The sequence below is a fragment of the Phoca vitulina genome, unplaced genomic scaffold (genome assembly GCF_004348235.1).
Source record: "Phoca vitulina isolate PV1807 unplaced genomic scaffold, GSC_HSeal_1.0 scaffold8, whole genome shotgun sequence".
NCBI lineage: Eukaryota > Metazoa > Chordata > Mammalia > Carnivora > Phocidae > Phoca > Phoca vitulina.
This window is the reverse complement of record NW_022589711.1, coordinates 10,512,678-10,530,783: the sequence shown is the minus strand read 5'-3', so window position 1 is coordinate 10,530,783 and position 18,106 is coordinate 10,512,678. Positions and strand designations below refer to the sequence as shown.

The 18,106-nt window shown below is 33.2% G+C and overlaps 1 protein-coding gene across 5 annotated transcripts in view; it reads left to right on the top strand.

Annotated features, from left to right (window-relative positions):
* ROBO1 (roundabout guidance receptor 1) overlaps positions 1-18,106 on the top strand; it is a 1,119,036-nt gene that overhangs the window by 156,247 nt on the left and 944,683 nt on the right. For all 5 annotated transcript variants that reach the window (XM_032406315.1, XM_032406314.1, XM_032406316.1 and 2 more), the window contains exon 2: positions 3,427-3,563. In XM_032406315.1, coding sequence (XP_032262206.1) covers positions 3,476-3,563 — 88 coding nt within the window. In that variant the 5' untranslated portion in view covers positions 3,427-3,475. The remainder of the gene's footprint in view (positions 1-3,426; positions 3,564-18,106) is intronic.

Sequence of the window (18,106 nt, the reverse complement as noted above, 5' to 3'; positions counted from 1 at the left end):
ATGCATTTATTTTTATTTGAAAATGTACACCAGCAACACATATTCATGCACAGCATATGCATATAACATTTTACCTTTTAACACCAAGGCGTCTGTGAAAGTATCAATATCATCATTGGGGTGGACATTACATAGCTCTGTATGTTTGTTAAATTTAAACCTATGCTGTAAATGGGTTCATTTTATCATATATAAATTTAACTTAATAAAGTTCATTAAACTAAATCAAAACCCCTACTGTCTTATAAGTTAAACCTAAAACAGACACTATTCAAATGTGAAGCAACATGTAAATACAAATCAAAGATTGGTTCCATCTTCATCCTGGAGGAACCTCACTGGATGCTATTTGAAGTTCGGAGTCATGGTGTTATTAATATTAATAGATATCAGGTGATGAAACACACTATTCTAGACACTCCATGCATATTATCTCACCTGATGATGTAACTATTATTATTATTCACATTTTATATTTGAGAAAGATGAGATTAAGAAAGCTTAAATTTTTTTGCCTAAAGTCAAACAACATGAGTGGTAGAGTTGAGATCCATACCCAAGAATTTAGTATTACCATCTATGCTTCTAGAATAGTACACTGTGTTACTTCCATAGATTTATCATTCCCCCAAAAATTATAAATATATATATATATATTTTAAGATTTATTTATTTATTTGAAAGAGAGAGAGAAAGCACAATCCTGTTAACATAACTGGCAGAAGTTCAACCAATTATAATCAATATTTATACTTCCAGGTTTATTTTGTTATGATTATTGCATTGATTTTATTTTATTTTTAAAGGCTATTTTTTAAAGATTTATTTATTTGAGAGAGAGAGAGTGAGAGAGAGTGAGCACATGAGTGGGGGAAGAGGCAGAAGGAGAGAATCTCAAGCAGACTCCCCATTGAGCACTGTGCCGGACACTGGGCTCAGTCTCACAACCCATGAGATCATGACCTGAGCTGAAATCACAAGTTGGAGGCTTAACTGACTGAGCCCCTTAGGTGCCCCTGTTGCATTGATTTTAAAAGAAGAATGCACATGTTTATGTGGGCTTTTATTTTCGATGGCTAGTGGCAGCAAATAAGTTATATGTAATTATTAATGAAATTGTTAGAATATAAGCAACCACAGATATGAACATCTCAGTTTCAATAAATATACTTTAAAGTATCATTTAACTAATATAATGATTCTAAATTTTCAAATAATAAGCAAATCATAAACAACCTCTAGGTTCAAACATGCTTTTATTTACATCAAAAGCTGAGGCCAAACTACTATAGGGAATAGTTTACTATAGTTTTCTATAAAACTCTAAGGAATATGAGATCTAGAGTTTATCTCAAAACAGGGACTCTGATGTCTAGTGCACATAATAATCAAATGTTAGAGAAAGGAGGAAGATGGGAACATCCCTAGGCAAGCAGAATCCAAGATGACAGGGTATCTATTACATCAAAACCCAGTCAAGCAGAAATTACTAGGATGCAGTTTATTTATACATTTTCTCTGGAAGAACTGATCATCTCTACATCACTGAGAAATGTGACTATAAGCCAAAACACCAAGGGATAACTGAGAAGAAGCCTCTGGACAAACTAACAATCGCAGAGTTTGGATTGAAGAGTGGAACTGTTCATCTACATTTGTGATTATCTGAAATCTAATCTACTTTCTACTCTCGTTTGACACTTAAAACAGATAATACATGGAAGATAATGGGGGTATGTGATGTCATTTATGAGTAGGATACCAGGGTAAGGAGAGTTACAAAGGCATTAGCTCCAGTCAAGCAAAATGGATAACAAACATGAGCCTACAGTAGCCAAGAATATTTCTTTGCAGGCAAGGTTCTAGCCCAGACAGGAGGGGCTTGCAGAATTCTTAAAGAGAAGAAATAATCCTCAAATATCTTAAGTAAGTTCAGTGATTGTAGTGTCTGGCAGGAGGATTAGGAGGCTCTGCTAAAGGACAACTTGGCAATTAACTGTACAGTGATAAGAAAATAAGGACAGCTCAGCTCACCTAGACAAATTGATGGTGGCTTTGTGGGGGTAAACCTACAGACTCAAGTAGGTGACCCTTTTTTCAAGTTGTCATTCTGAGTGTCACAAGATGTGTGCTAGAACTTTCTTTTTCTTTGGGGACACATTACATTTTCTTTGTGTGAGATTTATTTATGTAGTTTTGACTAAGTGAGTACATGTCCTAGCTCCTGAATGTAATGTTAAGTCCTGCAAAGTGTTCTTGTGTAATGTCACCTGACCCCCGACCCCAACACCAGCCATTGGTTTCATTTCCTTACCCAGGGTCCTTTGTGAACATTTATTATAAGTTTCTGTACTGTGGTTATGGCCTCCATGCTAACTTTCTTCATAATTACTTTATATCCTTCACATTCCTACCAGAGTTATCTTCTCAATAATTTGAGTCATATTATTATCTATCATTAAACTCAACAGTGATTCCTCATTACCTGTCTTTATCTTTCCAGTTTTCTATCATACTGTATTCTGGCAAACTCTACCATCAGCCAAATAACTCCCTTACAGTTCCCTGAATATATCAATGTATTATTGGAATACACCCCCCCACACACATACACATGCATATATATATATTTCCTTTGAATATTTGGTTATTTTGTTCTCTCATTTTGAAAAATATTTTCTATTTATCAAATACTATCTCATATCACAAATGCCATGTCTTTAGTGTAAGGTTGGTCGGTTCTCCCAAGCAAAACTGATCCGTCTTCCTCCTGAATTCCTGTAGTTTTATTCTGCCATCTGTTAAAGTCATCATCTACAAGGCACTATTTTATATTTCTTGGGTCCATCATGACTGATAACAGAGTGCTTTGTTCAGAATAGAACATCTACAAAAGTTTTTTTTTTTAATGTGTTTATAAATTGATGTCATTAAAGTGGCCTCAAATTGTTTGTATACCTGAATAAAGAGAAGCTATTTAGTTTTGTCTTCTGCCGTATCTTCAAAGTAGCATCGTGACTTGCTCATTATAAGCTGTTTGTAAATATTTGCTTAGTGAATGAGTAAGTTTTCTGGACCCTAGAGTTTTCTGGACCTGATGAGAGTGTCCCAATTAAATTGGTGAGAAGACAAAAACATGTATCTGGTATTGCCTAAATGCTAGAGAAAACCAATGAATTATTTGCTAATTATATCTGATTGAAAATGCATTTTCAAAATTAATAAATACTATATTTGTTCAAAATGTATATCCTAAAATATATTCAGTGTAAGTTGTATTTAACTACTTACATATTTTATCATTTTGAAAAATGATATTTCAAATGCACTTAAACTATAATTTTTCACAAAATATTTTTAGTACTATCTTTATCTCAACATAGCTAACCATTAAAAAATAATTTGCTATTTGTTTTTTTCTTCCAGATAAAACCTATCTGTCACTGGCTGGGTGTAATGCAAGGAAGGGACAAAGATGAAATGGAAACATGTTCCTTTTTTGGTCATAATATCACTCCTCAGCTTGTCCAAAGATCACCTGTTCCAGGCCCAGGTTATTGCAGGTAAGTGCCAAGCATCTGTTTTATCAAATCATGACCAGTATACTTTCTTTGCTTTAAATTCATTTTTCATTGTGTGTCTTGTAAATCAAACTTGTTCATTTGCTTTCAAATGTGTAAGTCTGTGTGAATGGTTTCTTAAGTATGCGTGCTGATATGTTTCAGGGATCAAATATTTTTGAATACAGAGCACTTTATTAATTCCCTAGAGAAAGTGAGAAAATTGACAAAAATATTCACTGTTACTGAAACATGTGAAGAATTATTAGATTAACTTGGTGAATTAGAGTGGTGGAAGAAGAATAATTATGGTTGAGAAGAAATGTGTAACACAAAAAGAAAAAGCAGTTACAAATGCATGTTAGTACCATAGAAAAGGGCCATCAAAAAAAGTGAAGTATTTAAACCTGAAATTCCTTTAGAGGAGTGACATGTTAATTAACAGGCTGAACAATGTCAGAGTAAAAATGCAACATGCTGCCATAGTTACTGCTGTTTCCAGTGAAGTTAGAACTGGTGTCCTTGAAGTCGTAATTTTATTAATGGTGCTAGAATAACATTGCTGTAAAAAGCTTTACTCAAACTCTTTTATAGGAAATTAACTAAACCCAATGCTATGGTACAGGAAAATTGAAAAATATATTGATACACTAATCAAAATATAATGTCAACTTTCCTCTTAGATAAAGCTATGGGAATGAATTGTAGTTAATTTGGATAGGTTTAATTTATCATCATAATTTAGACAAGTTATTCATAAAAGAATGGCAGATGGTGTTGCATTAAATTAAACCTTGAAGTTTGGGTTTTATTTATTTTACCGTTGTATTTATTTTAATATTTGGCACCTATGTGTAATTTATCATTTGTATCCACACACAAATCAGAATTTTCAAATAATCTAGGGGCTTGACTTTTTCTCCCTTGCTAGGTTAAAACGGGTACCTGGCAGATAAGGGAGTTGTGAATAAACAAATGGAATTATATCTGTTAAAAACATTTCCATAGGGTGTAAGTATACAGAAAATCTAGTCTGTTGTAGCAAAGTACATTTAGCTACTTTGTACTTAATACACTACTGAAATTACTAAAAGTTTTTATTTTTAACCTGTTTCTACATTCCCTTCTCTTTCCACAATTCTGTTGAGTATTGCTTAAAATTAGTGAATGAACCAAATATCAAAGATTGGCAATATGAAAAATGTGCATTTTTAAAGTACATGAAAAATGCAAATTAAGTACAAAATAATTCATCATTTTTCAAATTGTCAGGCAGGGTAAAGAGGGTATTTGTATGAAAATGTTTTGAAAACCATGACTGTAGATACATACAGATATAGATTATAGCTTAGGTATAGTTATCCTTAAACTGTCTGGCCAGCCAGTGACTATTATAGGTCAACAAATTTAATCCATGATCTAGTTATCAAGCAGGTAATCAAATCTCAAAATGATCACGTGTCATTTGAATCATCTTTACCTAGATATCTGGAAGAAGGAATGCATGCATTATTGTGTATGGTGGGAAGGAGTAAGGTTTATGTATGAAATATAAAGTTACCTTTTCATTCAAGAAGATATTGTATCATTTCAAAGAAGACCAATCAACTTGAACATTTAGGTCTAAATTTGTCAAACCTCTGCAATTACTATCCTATATGCAAACATTTTTATAACTAAAGAGAGCTTAAAATAAATGAATTTATTGCTTCATACAACATGTAGATTGGCTTCAGAGGTGATCAATCAGTTTTCATTTAGTTAACAAGATGTCCTACAGATTAGTAACTCAGGGCCCACTACGAGGCAACATCTTAAAAAGAAATATGAGTACTGACTGAAAAGGGGGTGCATAAAGTTAAATGTCTGTCTTGTTCAGGACAACAGAGTTCAAGAATTATTTCAAAGTAATTTACCTGCCAAAAGAAATATACTGTTAGCTTTTCAAAAGGAACACCTGCGGACCGGAAGTCATTTTCCTACCTGCTGCCCCCCAGGAGCATTGGTTTCAGGCTAAGGAGATGACAAAACTACTGAGAGGAGTCATCGGCCTCAGATTCTCTCCTTCATGTTAATCCTAGAATGAACTGAGGCCCTGATGTCTTTCATTGTTGTGGTTCTAGCTTTCTCAAGTTCAGTAGAGATCCGGACCTGGAGTGAGTTTAGTGGAGTTTAGAGGGAGCAATGATGGGAAGATCAATATCAACATCTTTTTAAAAAACCGTTTCTCATTCACCTGATTTACTTCCACTCTTCACCTTGAGAGAAGAATATTCTCCTTCATCAGAAATTTATTGCAAAAGGCAGATAAATGAAAAAAAAGTCACAAGTTTCTGAAAAACTAAGAAGTATATGGTCTCTAGAACTTAACTCAATGACTTACCTTAGCAGAAGTGTAGACAGGCACAAGATGCCTCAGGGCACAAAATAAAAAAAAAACAATGCAAATAGCCATCACAATGCAGATTATTTTATTAACACAATAATCAAGCGGTTTTCAATAAAGCTGTGACTTGGTTACTTGGTGTCATTAAATATTAAAATATTTGAATATAACGCTTGGCTTGATGGATAACCCAGCTTGCATTTTTTTTTATTTTCTCTTCTGTCTCCCTATATAATGCATTGTTAAAACAGCTTATCTTTTATCATATTTACATTTTCGTATATTTACAATATTGTATGGGAAGTGGTTGGTGTGTCAGGGCAGGTGGCCTAGAAATTACACATTTTAAATCAAGAAATATTTTTGTTTAAAACTATAAATCAGTTTTAAGAGAGAGGAATAATTAAAAGGTGGATTCTGGGAATGGTTAGGCCGCTGTAACAATTCAGAGTTGTTGCCTTCGTTCCATATAGAGCCTGTTGAAAACCTGCCTCTGAAGGAAAACCACTGCTAGACGTTTGTCTTGTCGCTTTACCTCATCTCTTATGTACATACAAAGCACTCTGAGGCCAACTGTGGTTATCTCCGGAGGCCCTCTGTATCTGGGCTATGCCACATCCCTATTTAATCTCTCCTGCAAAGGACTCTGACAGATACCCATCTTTACATTTTAAACATCCACCTCTGATTGCAACAGATGTCAGGAAGACAATGAAAGACAAATGTTAAATGATATGTTTTAAAAGTACACATTTCGTATACAATGGGTTGATTTGAAAATTTGAAGAGCATCTATGGAAAAAAAAAAACACAACAATGCTGAATTCTAGGTGTATATTGTAAGATTTTAAATGGAAATACATGGGGCGGGGGAAGCCCACAAGGTTGCATTTGTATTTGAGTAAATCCAACAGCCCACTTTAAAGTTAAAGGTGATTTATTTTTCCCTCTCTCTTCTCTACATATGCAGCAGCGTTTTCCTTCATTAGAGATGCAGGTGCTGACAGGGTGATTTCCTTTGCCCTGCCTCATGTCAACAAGGCTTGAGTGTGAAATTGTCTGAAATGATTTACTGCTTACCCTCCCCACCTATCCATTCACCAACACTTCAGTACCTTGCTGTTTTACCCAGAGGACGGTAATTGCAACGAGCTAAGTGTTATCTGGGTTTGAATCATCTATAGATAAATTTTGAATTTTAAACAAAGAATTCTTCATGTAAAAATCTAGAAACGATAGGACACATATACATACAATTCCCAAATATACCTATTTTTGTGTGTTTTCTTTTTTTCACATGCCTAACAGATTGTTGAATGGATTGAGGGATTGTTTCAGATTTTAAAAATCTCCTTTGTAATGTAAAAACGATAAAGTAGAAAGTCTATTTCTGAAACTGAAATGTGATAGAATCTTCAAACATTTCTTTTGGAGTACGTTATTTAACTAATAATGTTGCATATATACATCCTACAAAGGTTTTTATCTACAGGAATTATATTCCCAATGGTTGTGATTAGTTTCTGTAGCACCGTAGTCACAGGCAGTGATCAGAAAAAGGCGTAATATTTGCAGTTTATAGAGATCACTTATTCATGGGCAGTTTGATTTTTTTTAATTGCATTGACTATTCAGAAATTAATTAATTTTACAAACTTAAAAAGTTAATTGTCTCTTCTATTAGAATATAACATTTAAACTTAAAAGTACTTTAACAGGTTACTTAGCTCTTTCAATTATGCACTGATAGAGGTGTTACTATAAACAAAAGTAAAAAAATAAATATAAATAAATAAGTAAATAAAAGTGATATGATTTTATGTGCTAGTTGACAAATCTGTATGACTCTAGAATTGCCTCTTAATGTATTTCCCATAGATTATATTTTTCAGAAACGCTTTAGATGTTCATTAAAAATAAAGTTTTCTAGGGCCCATGGCAGAATCGCTGAAAGAGAGAGAGCCTGGATTTGAAGCCCCAAAACCTGAAGTTTTATAAGCACCCCAAATTACTCTAATACACAGAAAATTTGAGAAACACTGCTTTGGACAATATTTAAGTTGATAAATAGTTGAGTACATTAAGAAATGTTTACTCTCTGAGGAAGGAGTCACATGAGAGGGGGATAAAAGTATTTGAAGATAATTCTTTAAGATATTTCAAGGATTTGGGGGAGCAGATTTGAGGCTATTGCTGGTTTGTTTTGCTTTGTTTTTACCTATTTTTTTGCTATTTTGATCTCATAGTAATACTTAGAGATTCAGAAATATCGTTGTTCGCACTGGAGGAAAGGCACTAAACTAATATGTCAGTGAAAATTAACGTATATATTTTAAAATTGCTTTATAAAATATTTAGTTTTGCCTAATTAGTACAATTTCTCCTAAATTTTGACCACGCCTTAATGAAATGTTTATTCAGACATTAGGTGTCTGGGAATTTATAACCAAATTAGAATAATATATCAATTATGCAAATTTTCTATAAAAAGAGATTAAGAGCCCAGCGTTTTTCATTATAACTAATGGGAGCCCTAGCTACTTCTACCTTCATGGGTTTATTCCACCATAAAGAATATTAAACATATTTTAATGTTTGTGTTGACATTAACATGAGTATAATCTTTCACTTTTTCTGATTTTAAAATAAAAATATTTTCATGGGCCCCTAACTGTATTGTTGGCCCACACTATGCCACTGTGGCTAGTGGGCAAGTCAGTTCGGTTAAGAACCATGAAAAGACAAAGTATGAATTTATGACTTATACCTCAATGTGATGGCTACAAAAAATATTTACTACAAATGAAATACAATAAAATTTTGTATCACAGATTTCTCTAAGTTTTATAGGAAGCTAGAAAGCCAGAATATAAGAGGAACCACAGATTCTCTGAATGTTACTTTTCATAATTTAATTTTAACCAAAATAATAAAGAACCTAGCCATACCAAGAAAGAAAGCGGGGGGAGGGATGTCAGTAAGGGGGAGGGAAGACTACTCAGGAAACATTAAAAACATCAAAATGTCATAGCGGAGAAAAGAAGACTTTTGGTTCAGATAGGTCTGTGTTTGAATAATATCTCCACTATATATTAGTTTTGTTACCTTGGTCGGTAAGTTAGTCTCTCCTTATGTCAGTTTACACTTCAGAAAGAAAGTTAGAATTAGTTTGTGTTGGGTCTGAATTAAAGATAAAATATTCAAAGAATTTGGGATCCTGAATGGATTCTATATATGGAAGTTGTTCTTAATAACTTTGATAATAACATTATTATTATCTATACTGTGTGTGACCAGCCTAATCTGCAGTATATGGTTGTAGCAGGACAGTAACTAACTACAGAAGCCATTGAGGGAAAACAGACGCATAATCAAGGATGAGATCCTGTGATAAGGTCTTTGCCAAATGCCCTTTAGAACCTAGAGCAACAACTTGAGGACCTCACAGAACATTTCACAGAGCAGGCAAACAAAATAAGAATCTGTTGGAAAGTAAGCACTTATTAAGCACCTACTGTGAGCTATGCACTTTAGTTTTATAAGTTCTACCTGGTTGGAGAGGGGTGAGTGGGAAAGAAAATCCCAGGCTCATGCCAGGAGACAGAGCTATGAAGACTATAAGAAGAACTGTGGTGTGGTTTGGTTGAAAGGAAAAGTGCATTATTACGGGATGTTTGGAGATGAGTCCAGAGAGATTTGAAGTTCAAATCTTGAGGAGCCTTTTATATGATGCTAAGAAGCTATAAATGTAAAAAGAAATTGTCTTTCTGGAGTTGACAAACATAATGAAAATCAATTATTCATCTAATTTTCCAGTTAGAATAAATGATCATAATGATAGAATACAGGAAAACACTCCTGGAAGTTTTTTCAAAAGTATTATCAATACCTAAAAGAGTAAGTAGTACATAGAAATTATTCACTGAATGTTTATTGATAAATGAATAAGGTAATGAGAGGAAGAGATTACAGAAAAAAATATCAGAATCTTCAGTATAGATCAGGCAACAGAGAAGGAAAAGAGATTTGCAAAACATGGATATGGAGTCAGAAAAGCTGAGGGATCATGGGAAGTGAAAGAAAGGAAGAAGATGAGTGAAGGATGACCCTAAAATTCATTGTTGGAGGATGGGCAAATGGTGGCATCATTAATGAAATTGGTGGACATAGAGTGCTACACTATGATTTGATTTAATGCATATTTATTGTTAGATGATTTACAATATATAACTTTTAAAAGATCAAGTAAAAAATATATGAGCATAATAGTATACTTGCATTAGGTCTTCGAACTGCTAATTGCTTTATAATTTTTGTTGGACTTAAGCTCAAAATGATTATCAAAATGCTATTTAGAGTCATTCATCATATATATATGTGTGTATGTATATACACATGTCTATGAATGTATATACATACACATATATTTATGAATATATACACATATATACATATATGAATGAATGTATATATTATTTGTTATTGTCTCTTGCATATATATTAAAACTACTAGAATTTTTCTGGACAATTAACCAAGTTAAAGTTAGCAATCATAAAATGAATAATATAACCAAACTATGGAGTAAATGGCTGTTAAAATATCTGGTATATATGATTTATTCTCTCAGTGTAATTGTGTTTTTCGGGATCTTCCTTCATATTCTTTTACTGATAAAAACACATTTTTGAAATTCTTCGATTATTAAATCAGTTGACATTGTGATGTGACCTTGTTTTTGTTTTGTTTTGTTTGTAAGTTTTTGTGTTTGTGGGTCTTAAATAGGACTGGAAACTCCATGGCTAGATGTGTCAGGTCTTGAAAGAGAACACACACTCAAAAAAATAAAACACATTCCTTACTTTCTAGAGACCATCACTCAGTTGAAGATGAGATCTTAATAAGTGGAGAAATTGCCAGCTGTCTTCAATTCCATGGCTCTTTGTTAGCCTTGGTCTACGAGGGTGAGGCTTTATCTAATTGTTTAAGTAGATGGAAGCAAACTAACAGTCAGTGACAAGACGCCCAATGAAGAAACTCGTATTTGTAATCTAGCGGTAAAGCCCATGACTCCTCTGCTTTGATGATGTCTTTGTGATGAACCTGGCTTGCGAAACCTCATGTGCCACACTAGCCACCTAATTAAGCCATCAGAATGCCGTGCAGCAAACCGAGTGCCTCATATGGACTGGTATAAGTAATTTTTGCTCCTCTATTGCTTGGTTAATAGAAAGAGGCACTCCTCTAGATTATGACTGATAGAGGCTATATGGTACAGCTGTTGTAATTGTGCCTGAGGGTGGGGAAAGCCTCTTGTAAAAAATTCTGTTTGCCCGAGAGGCTGTCATTACTTCATTCAACTCTTTACCCTAGATTTCCTAGTGAGCATTCATTTATTCTTTCTCTATACTTGCGGATCTCTTCTGTCCACACGCCTGTGTCCTTTGTTATATAAACAGACCCAGCCTCTGCCATGTTTTCACATGGGAGAAGGGCTTTGAAAATTATTTCTTTTGTTTAAATAATTGATAAGTAAAATGGGTATTTTGGACTATTAAAATACAAAGAATATATAAATACTTCAACATGAAAGGTTGAATGCATGTGAGAGCCTTCAAAATATAAAAATTGACCTTCTCCCCAAAAGAGAATCCACTGTGCAAATTTTCAAAGGAGATATGACATTATGTACATATAAATAAATTTGTTTCACAATATGCATATTTATGTGTGCATCCATATACATGTATATAACACTTGTATGTAAATACATAAATTTAATTATGTATTTAAATATAGGTGTGTGTATACAAGAGTATTCGTGTTTATTCTAAATTACTCATATAGGTCTGGTGGATACATACAGGCTGACATAGAGGTTAATTTTTGAATCCTCATAAAAGATAAGAATTATCCTATTTTCCCATCAATATCAATAGTTCAGTATCTAACTTATTAGATAGTACTAGGGCAATGTAGCTATACAAATGACTAAATTTCTTGTATATGAAAATAATTCTATAGAAATATATAATTTCTCATTTTTCTATCAACATGGTCTTTCACTTTTATTTGAATGTTTACTCTGTCGAGTCCCATAGCATGTCGTGGAATTGAATTAGAGGCATGAGCATGGCATAACTCTTACTATAAGCTGAGGGTGAGTGCCCAGAATCCTGTGCTGCCAGTCTCGTTCGTGATGTGTCATTGCTTACTGGATTGTAGATTTTCCTTGTCACTTGTGACTCTAATAAATTCCATTGCGCATAAATTTTTTTCTTTTCTTGGATTTTTATTTTCTAATACGATGAGAAAATTGTGGTTTTTAAATAGTTGCAGAATGAGAAGTGTTTTATAGCTGATTTCATGTTCTTTAAAGAAACTGAATGTCACCAACTGTAAGGTGACAATGATTGTAAGATGTGCCATTATGTATGGCTAAGAAAAAATATAACTAGCGCTTAAGCCTTGAGCAATGTCTTAGGGATAGTTTTGTGTGATGCATTAATCAGACCAGCCTCTTAATGCTTTGAAGTTTTTTCATCTCTCCTAGAGGAACAGACAGTTTCTTTTGTTTCTAATTTGGTGGGCAAAAAGCAATCTTTTTGAAATTTCTCAGAAAGTAGACATATTCTATCTAGACATGTTCTATCTCCTTTTCTTCAGTAGCTTAATTTTTGCTTCACAAAAAATGTAGATCTGAGACCATTCCTCCAACAATAAATATTCCCTCCAGTAATCTCAAATCTATTTCTGAAATTTTGTTTCTAAGCTTCAAATAACAATTATATTTACTGATAATGCTCAATTATAGTTGGACTTGTAGAAGACATTTTAAATGATAATTAAACTCAACATGTGTATCCCCTATAATGCACATAACTCAACCAAAATGCCAGCAGTATGAACAGTTATGACCAAGTAATCACATCACAGGTAATGACAATCACATAAAAACTGCTGTCTGGCTCATTAACTTTTGTAAGGTGCCATCAACTGTAAGAATTCAGAGTCAGAATATGGGGGGAAATGTATCTTTGAATCAATGAAATATGATATATGGAGGGAAATTGAGCCTAACACATTCCTCATGTTCCTCAAAGCTACTTTAGGTAAAGGCACAAATATTCACTGGCAACCAACTCTTCTTAATAGATCATGACTTTAAAGCCACACACTTGGTGAATGTAAAGAAATACAGTAAGAATACAAACACAATTAAAATATATCCATTTAAAGCCTGTTTTGCTTTTTTTTTTTTTTTTCCTTCCTGGGAGAGGTGTCTTTCTCAGGTTTAGAAATCTTTTATCAGGAAACTCAGCTTACATACTTGGGATCTTACTACCATTAAGATAACTGAAATTCCTAACCAGTATGCACCGTGCTGAAATTAATAATGCATTTTTTTTTTTTTTGTAATTTAGCTTTTGTATAGTTTTTTTTTTCCGCAGAAGTTCCTAGGTAGACAAAAGTAGCTTCAGTAGATACTGTGCTCTTTTTCCATAAGTGTTTGCTAGACTCTAGATAATGTCAATGTAATAACAAGAACTGACTTTGTAATACTTTACTTTCAAAAGCATACTAAAAGTTAATTATGTACAGAAAGGAGTAGTTGCTAAGTATTTACAGTTAAATGTTGGATATTATAAAAATTGGTCCTGATTAGAAGGTAATAGTACTCCTTAACCAACCTGTAACTAATGTATTATTATATTCACTGAATCAATTTGTCAGTGAAGTGAAACTTATTTCATTGAATCTTATTTTTGGCATCATTCTCTCAAAACTATAGTTTCATTAGATTTTTCCAGCCAAGAACTTTTATGGTAAAACTAAGTTTTAGCCTTTTAAAAAACTGCCAAACTTTTTATGGACCACTTTGCTTTCCTACCAGCAAAGAATGAGAGTTCCTGTTGCTCCCCATTCTTGCTACTTTTGGTGCTATCAGTATTTTGCATTTTAGCCATCTAATAGATGTGTAATGATACCTCAGTGTTGTTTTAATTTGCAATTCCCTAGAAACATATGATATTGAACACATTTTCATATGCTTATTTGATATTTGTATTTCTTCTCGGGCAAGGTGTCCGTTCAGATTTTTCACTTAGTTTTTAATTGGGTTATTTGTTTCATTTTTGTTGAGTTTTAAGACTTCTCTGTATATGTTGACTATAAATCCTTTCTCATCTTTAAAATATTTTTAAAATATTTTCTCCTGGTCTGTGGCTTATCTATTCATTTTCTTAAAGTGTCTCTTGCAGAGCAGAAGTTTTTAATAAAATCTGACTTATCAAATCTTTTTTGTTCATGGATCATGGTTCCCCCCCCCCCCCCCGGTGCAACACAACTTTATTATCCTTAGAAACATCTTTTATACATGTGACCCTGCATTATGTATTCCATATATCACACACTGGTGAATAGATTCTTTCCATAAAATAACACTGCAGTAATTCACATACACATTTAACATTCTTAGAAACATCTTTTATACACATGCTTTTTCCAGGTGTATTGAATACACCACATTGTGTTGAACACAGTTATCCATTGCAATAACACGTTGTGCTCATATATACAGCCTCCATTCCTAGAAACGTCTTTTATTTGTGTGCCTTTGCAGAATGTTTTAAGCACAAGGTGGTGAATACAGTCATTCCTGGAATAACACTTTAATTATTCACATATAAAATTACCATTCTTAGAAATACCTTTTGTACCTATAACTTTTTTAAAAAATTTTTATTTATTTGCCAGAGAGAGAGAGCAAGAGAGCTTGAGAATATAAGCAGGGAGAGCGGCAGGCAGAGGGAGAAGCAGCCTCTCTGCTGAGCAGGGAGCCCCATGTGGGACTCGATCCCAGGATCCTGGGATCATGACCTGAGCCGAAGGCAGACGCTTAACCGACTGAGCCACCCAGGTGTCCCTGTACCTATAACTTTTTAAAGTATACTAAATGCAACACTGTTGTATATTCTCACTGAAATATTCTCACATATTCTCACTGAAATATCAATGTACTTATTTATATGAAAAGCTAGCATTCAGAAACATCTTTTATACTTGTGTGATTACTTAGTGTATTAGATGTAACACTGTATGGTGAACAGAATCTTTCACTAAAATGATGGATCATATTTTTGATGGTGTATCTAAAAACTCATTACCAAACCCAAGGTCACCACGATTTTCTCCTAAGAACTTTTAAATATGTGACATCGTCCTCATTTACATAAGATACTTTAAATATGTAGAGTAATAGTCCCCTTGTAAGTCTTCAGTGTAAAGAAATGATATTGGAAAGAATATATTCTGTGGCACTGATATATGAAATCAGAATCAAATGTGAAAAGGGTAATAATAATATCATTTTTGTCAGTATTAACAATAAAACTTATTGTTTACTTAGCATGATATGGAAAAAATTGTCTAATCACAAAACCAATTTTTGGCATCTAAAAATATTAAATATAGCTGAAAATAGGACAAATAAAATTAAAATTGAAAAGGAAGACCAGAGACAATTTCTATGAAAAGAAACACCAGTTGTTTAAGAAACCAGTTAGTATAGTGGGGATAAGAGGATCAATTCAGGAGTGTTATTTGGGTGGAAGAAGTTCATGTGGGTCAAGTGTCTAATGTGCTCTGGATATACACAGAAGCAACTCCACCGCTCTGGGGAAGACTGAAAATTGATTTTTAAGGATCACAATGAAGGTGGTTTATTCAAGTTTTAACTATAAGATTTAGAGTTAATCTTTCTCTTTAGTTCTCTCTCTCTCTGTTTGTGTCATGCTATCTCTTTAAAGATGAGCTGTCTTTTTCTGGTATTTCGTTTTTATGAATGAAGCTTTTATTAAGTGTGTATAGGAATCAGCCATTTTACCAGATTGCTTTATTTATAGTAAACAGGCTGGAAGGTATAAATCAAAGCACTGGCTTTAGTGTGAGAATTACTTGTATTCTGTATGAAATGTGTGGACTTGGGAAACTTGCAAATAGGTTTTTTGGTTTATTTGCTTTGTTTGTTTGTTTAAAGAAGATGATAACTTGTGGTTGTGAACATTACATTGAAGACTATGTAAAGTATCTAGTACAATGCCTCACGTAGGAAGGCACTCAGTAACAGTAGCTACTATTATTTGAAAAATAGGTATTGAAAAATAGGGTTGCCTGGGTGGTTCAGTCAGTTAAACATGGGACTTTGGCTCAGGTCATGATGTCATGATCTCGGGATCCTGGGATCGAGCCCCATGTTGAGCTTCGTGCTCAGAAAATAGGTATTGCTAGTAAGTTTTTGGAAATATGAAACATACATACAGGAAGTATGTAGATGAGTGAAAGATTATCAGGTAGTTTTGAGCCCTGATGATGATGTCAGTGACTGAAACTAAGAATATTTGGAACGGAGCATTGCTCCAGATTAATGGAGGAGTTAGAAAACACCATGACCTGAAAGAGGTGAATTTTATTGTGGAGTTTATGGACGTGAGAATAATTAGTTACTTTTCTTCAGAATAGCAGATTTTACGCAGTGCCTTGAACCAGCCCCCCTTTACAAGTCCCAACAGACTATTCAGTGTGTAAAGTCACAGTATTTAATCAACAGAAAATATTAAGCAATGTAGAGAAGTTCTAATTTGCTATGAAAAACAGATGTGACACAATTTCACTACAACCTCAATGAAAGAAAAGAATGCAAATTTAGCAGAATATATTACAATTTACCTTTTAAATATATAAGAATGTTAAGTCACAACTGTTAGGCAGTTCTATTTAGTGACATAATGCTTCAGGGCAAACAAGGGAAACATGATCATTGTGAATGCTCTTAATAGACACTGTGACATATTTTGAGACTACCGTGGTTGATTTCATTATAATTATTACTAGATTGTTTAGCATAATAAATATTTTAAAGCTCTCAAATATGTCACCCAGAATTTCAGTTTGTGAAAGCAAACAGAAGGATGCCCACAAGTTAACATTTATTTTCTGAGGCTGGATATCTTGGTGATAGAAGGGCTTTCATATTTTTGTTTTGTCTCTTTGTTTGTTTTAGTGAAATACTTTGCAACAATGAAGCTATAGGCATATACTGTTTATTTCTTTGTATTTCGTTGTTAAAAAAACAAAGACAGAAATATACTGATCACAGAATATGTTTGAAAATCACTAGTCTAAAGAAACTATAGAAGCATATAATGAGACATTGAAATATTGACTAGAATTGGCCAAGAAGAATTTAGTCATTTGCTGTCAGGTAGGAAGTAAGTTTTTGGTTTTACCTTGTGTGTTTATCTGTGTGTACCTGCTTATATTTGTGTTGAATCTATTGTGACTTTTAAGGATTCATTCAAATTTGATTCACTGTTGTGGTGTATCGTAATAGACTTTTATTTCAACAGATGGAAAATAAACTGTAATTTTTCAAGAGTGGCATTATTTTCAATTAAATTTATTATGTGGTAGACCAGGGTGGGCTGACGTGATGTAAATGTCACAGATCCATCAATCTCAACTAAAATATTAATAGAAAGGAACAAAACATGGTATTAGAGGATCTCAATCAGTCTGATTGATTAAAGTAGATAATAAAGGCAAAAGTAAAGGTGACTACAATAATTATTTGATAAGTAGAATTGCCTCTGACTTAATTGAATTTTTATGACACTATTAATAATAAGAATTAGATAATAAATTCATAGTATGGTTTAATTGAATGACCACTAAGCAAAGGAAGAAAACTGAAATTTAAGGTAAAGAAATGATTAAGAATTAGAATAATTAGTTAAAATTACTAGAGTTGTCAAATTTCAATAAAGCCTGAAGAAAAGGTTTAGTGAAAAAAGCATGAAAACAGTAACATGGACAAACAAAATGTATCTAAATGCATGAATCAACTGGAAAATTAGAATCAGTAGAATCAGTGTGATTAATTCAGATAAAATATAGAAAATACTCTATTAAAATCATTAAACATTGACTTAGAAATGTCTGGCACTGTCAGAAATATGTCATTATTTTATGTGAATGTACCTCATTATATTAGAAGTCAAGTCATGTAATAACAAAATTTATGAGATCTGATTCAACATAACCACCCTTCCACAAAAAAGAAAGAAAGAAAGAAAGAAAGAAAGAAAGAAAGAAAGAAAGAAA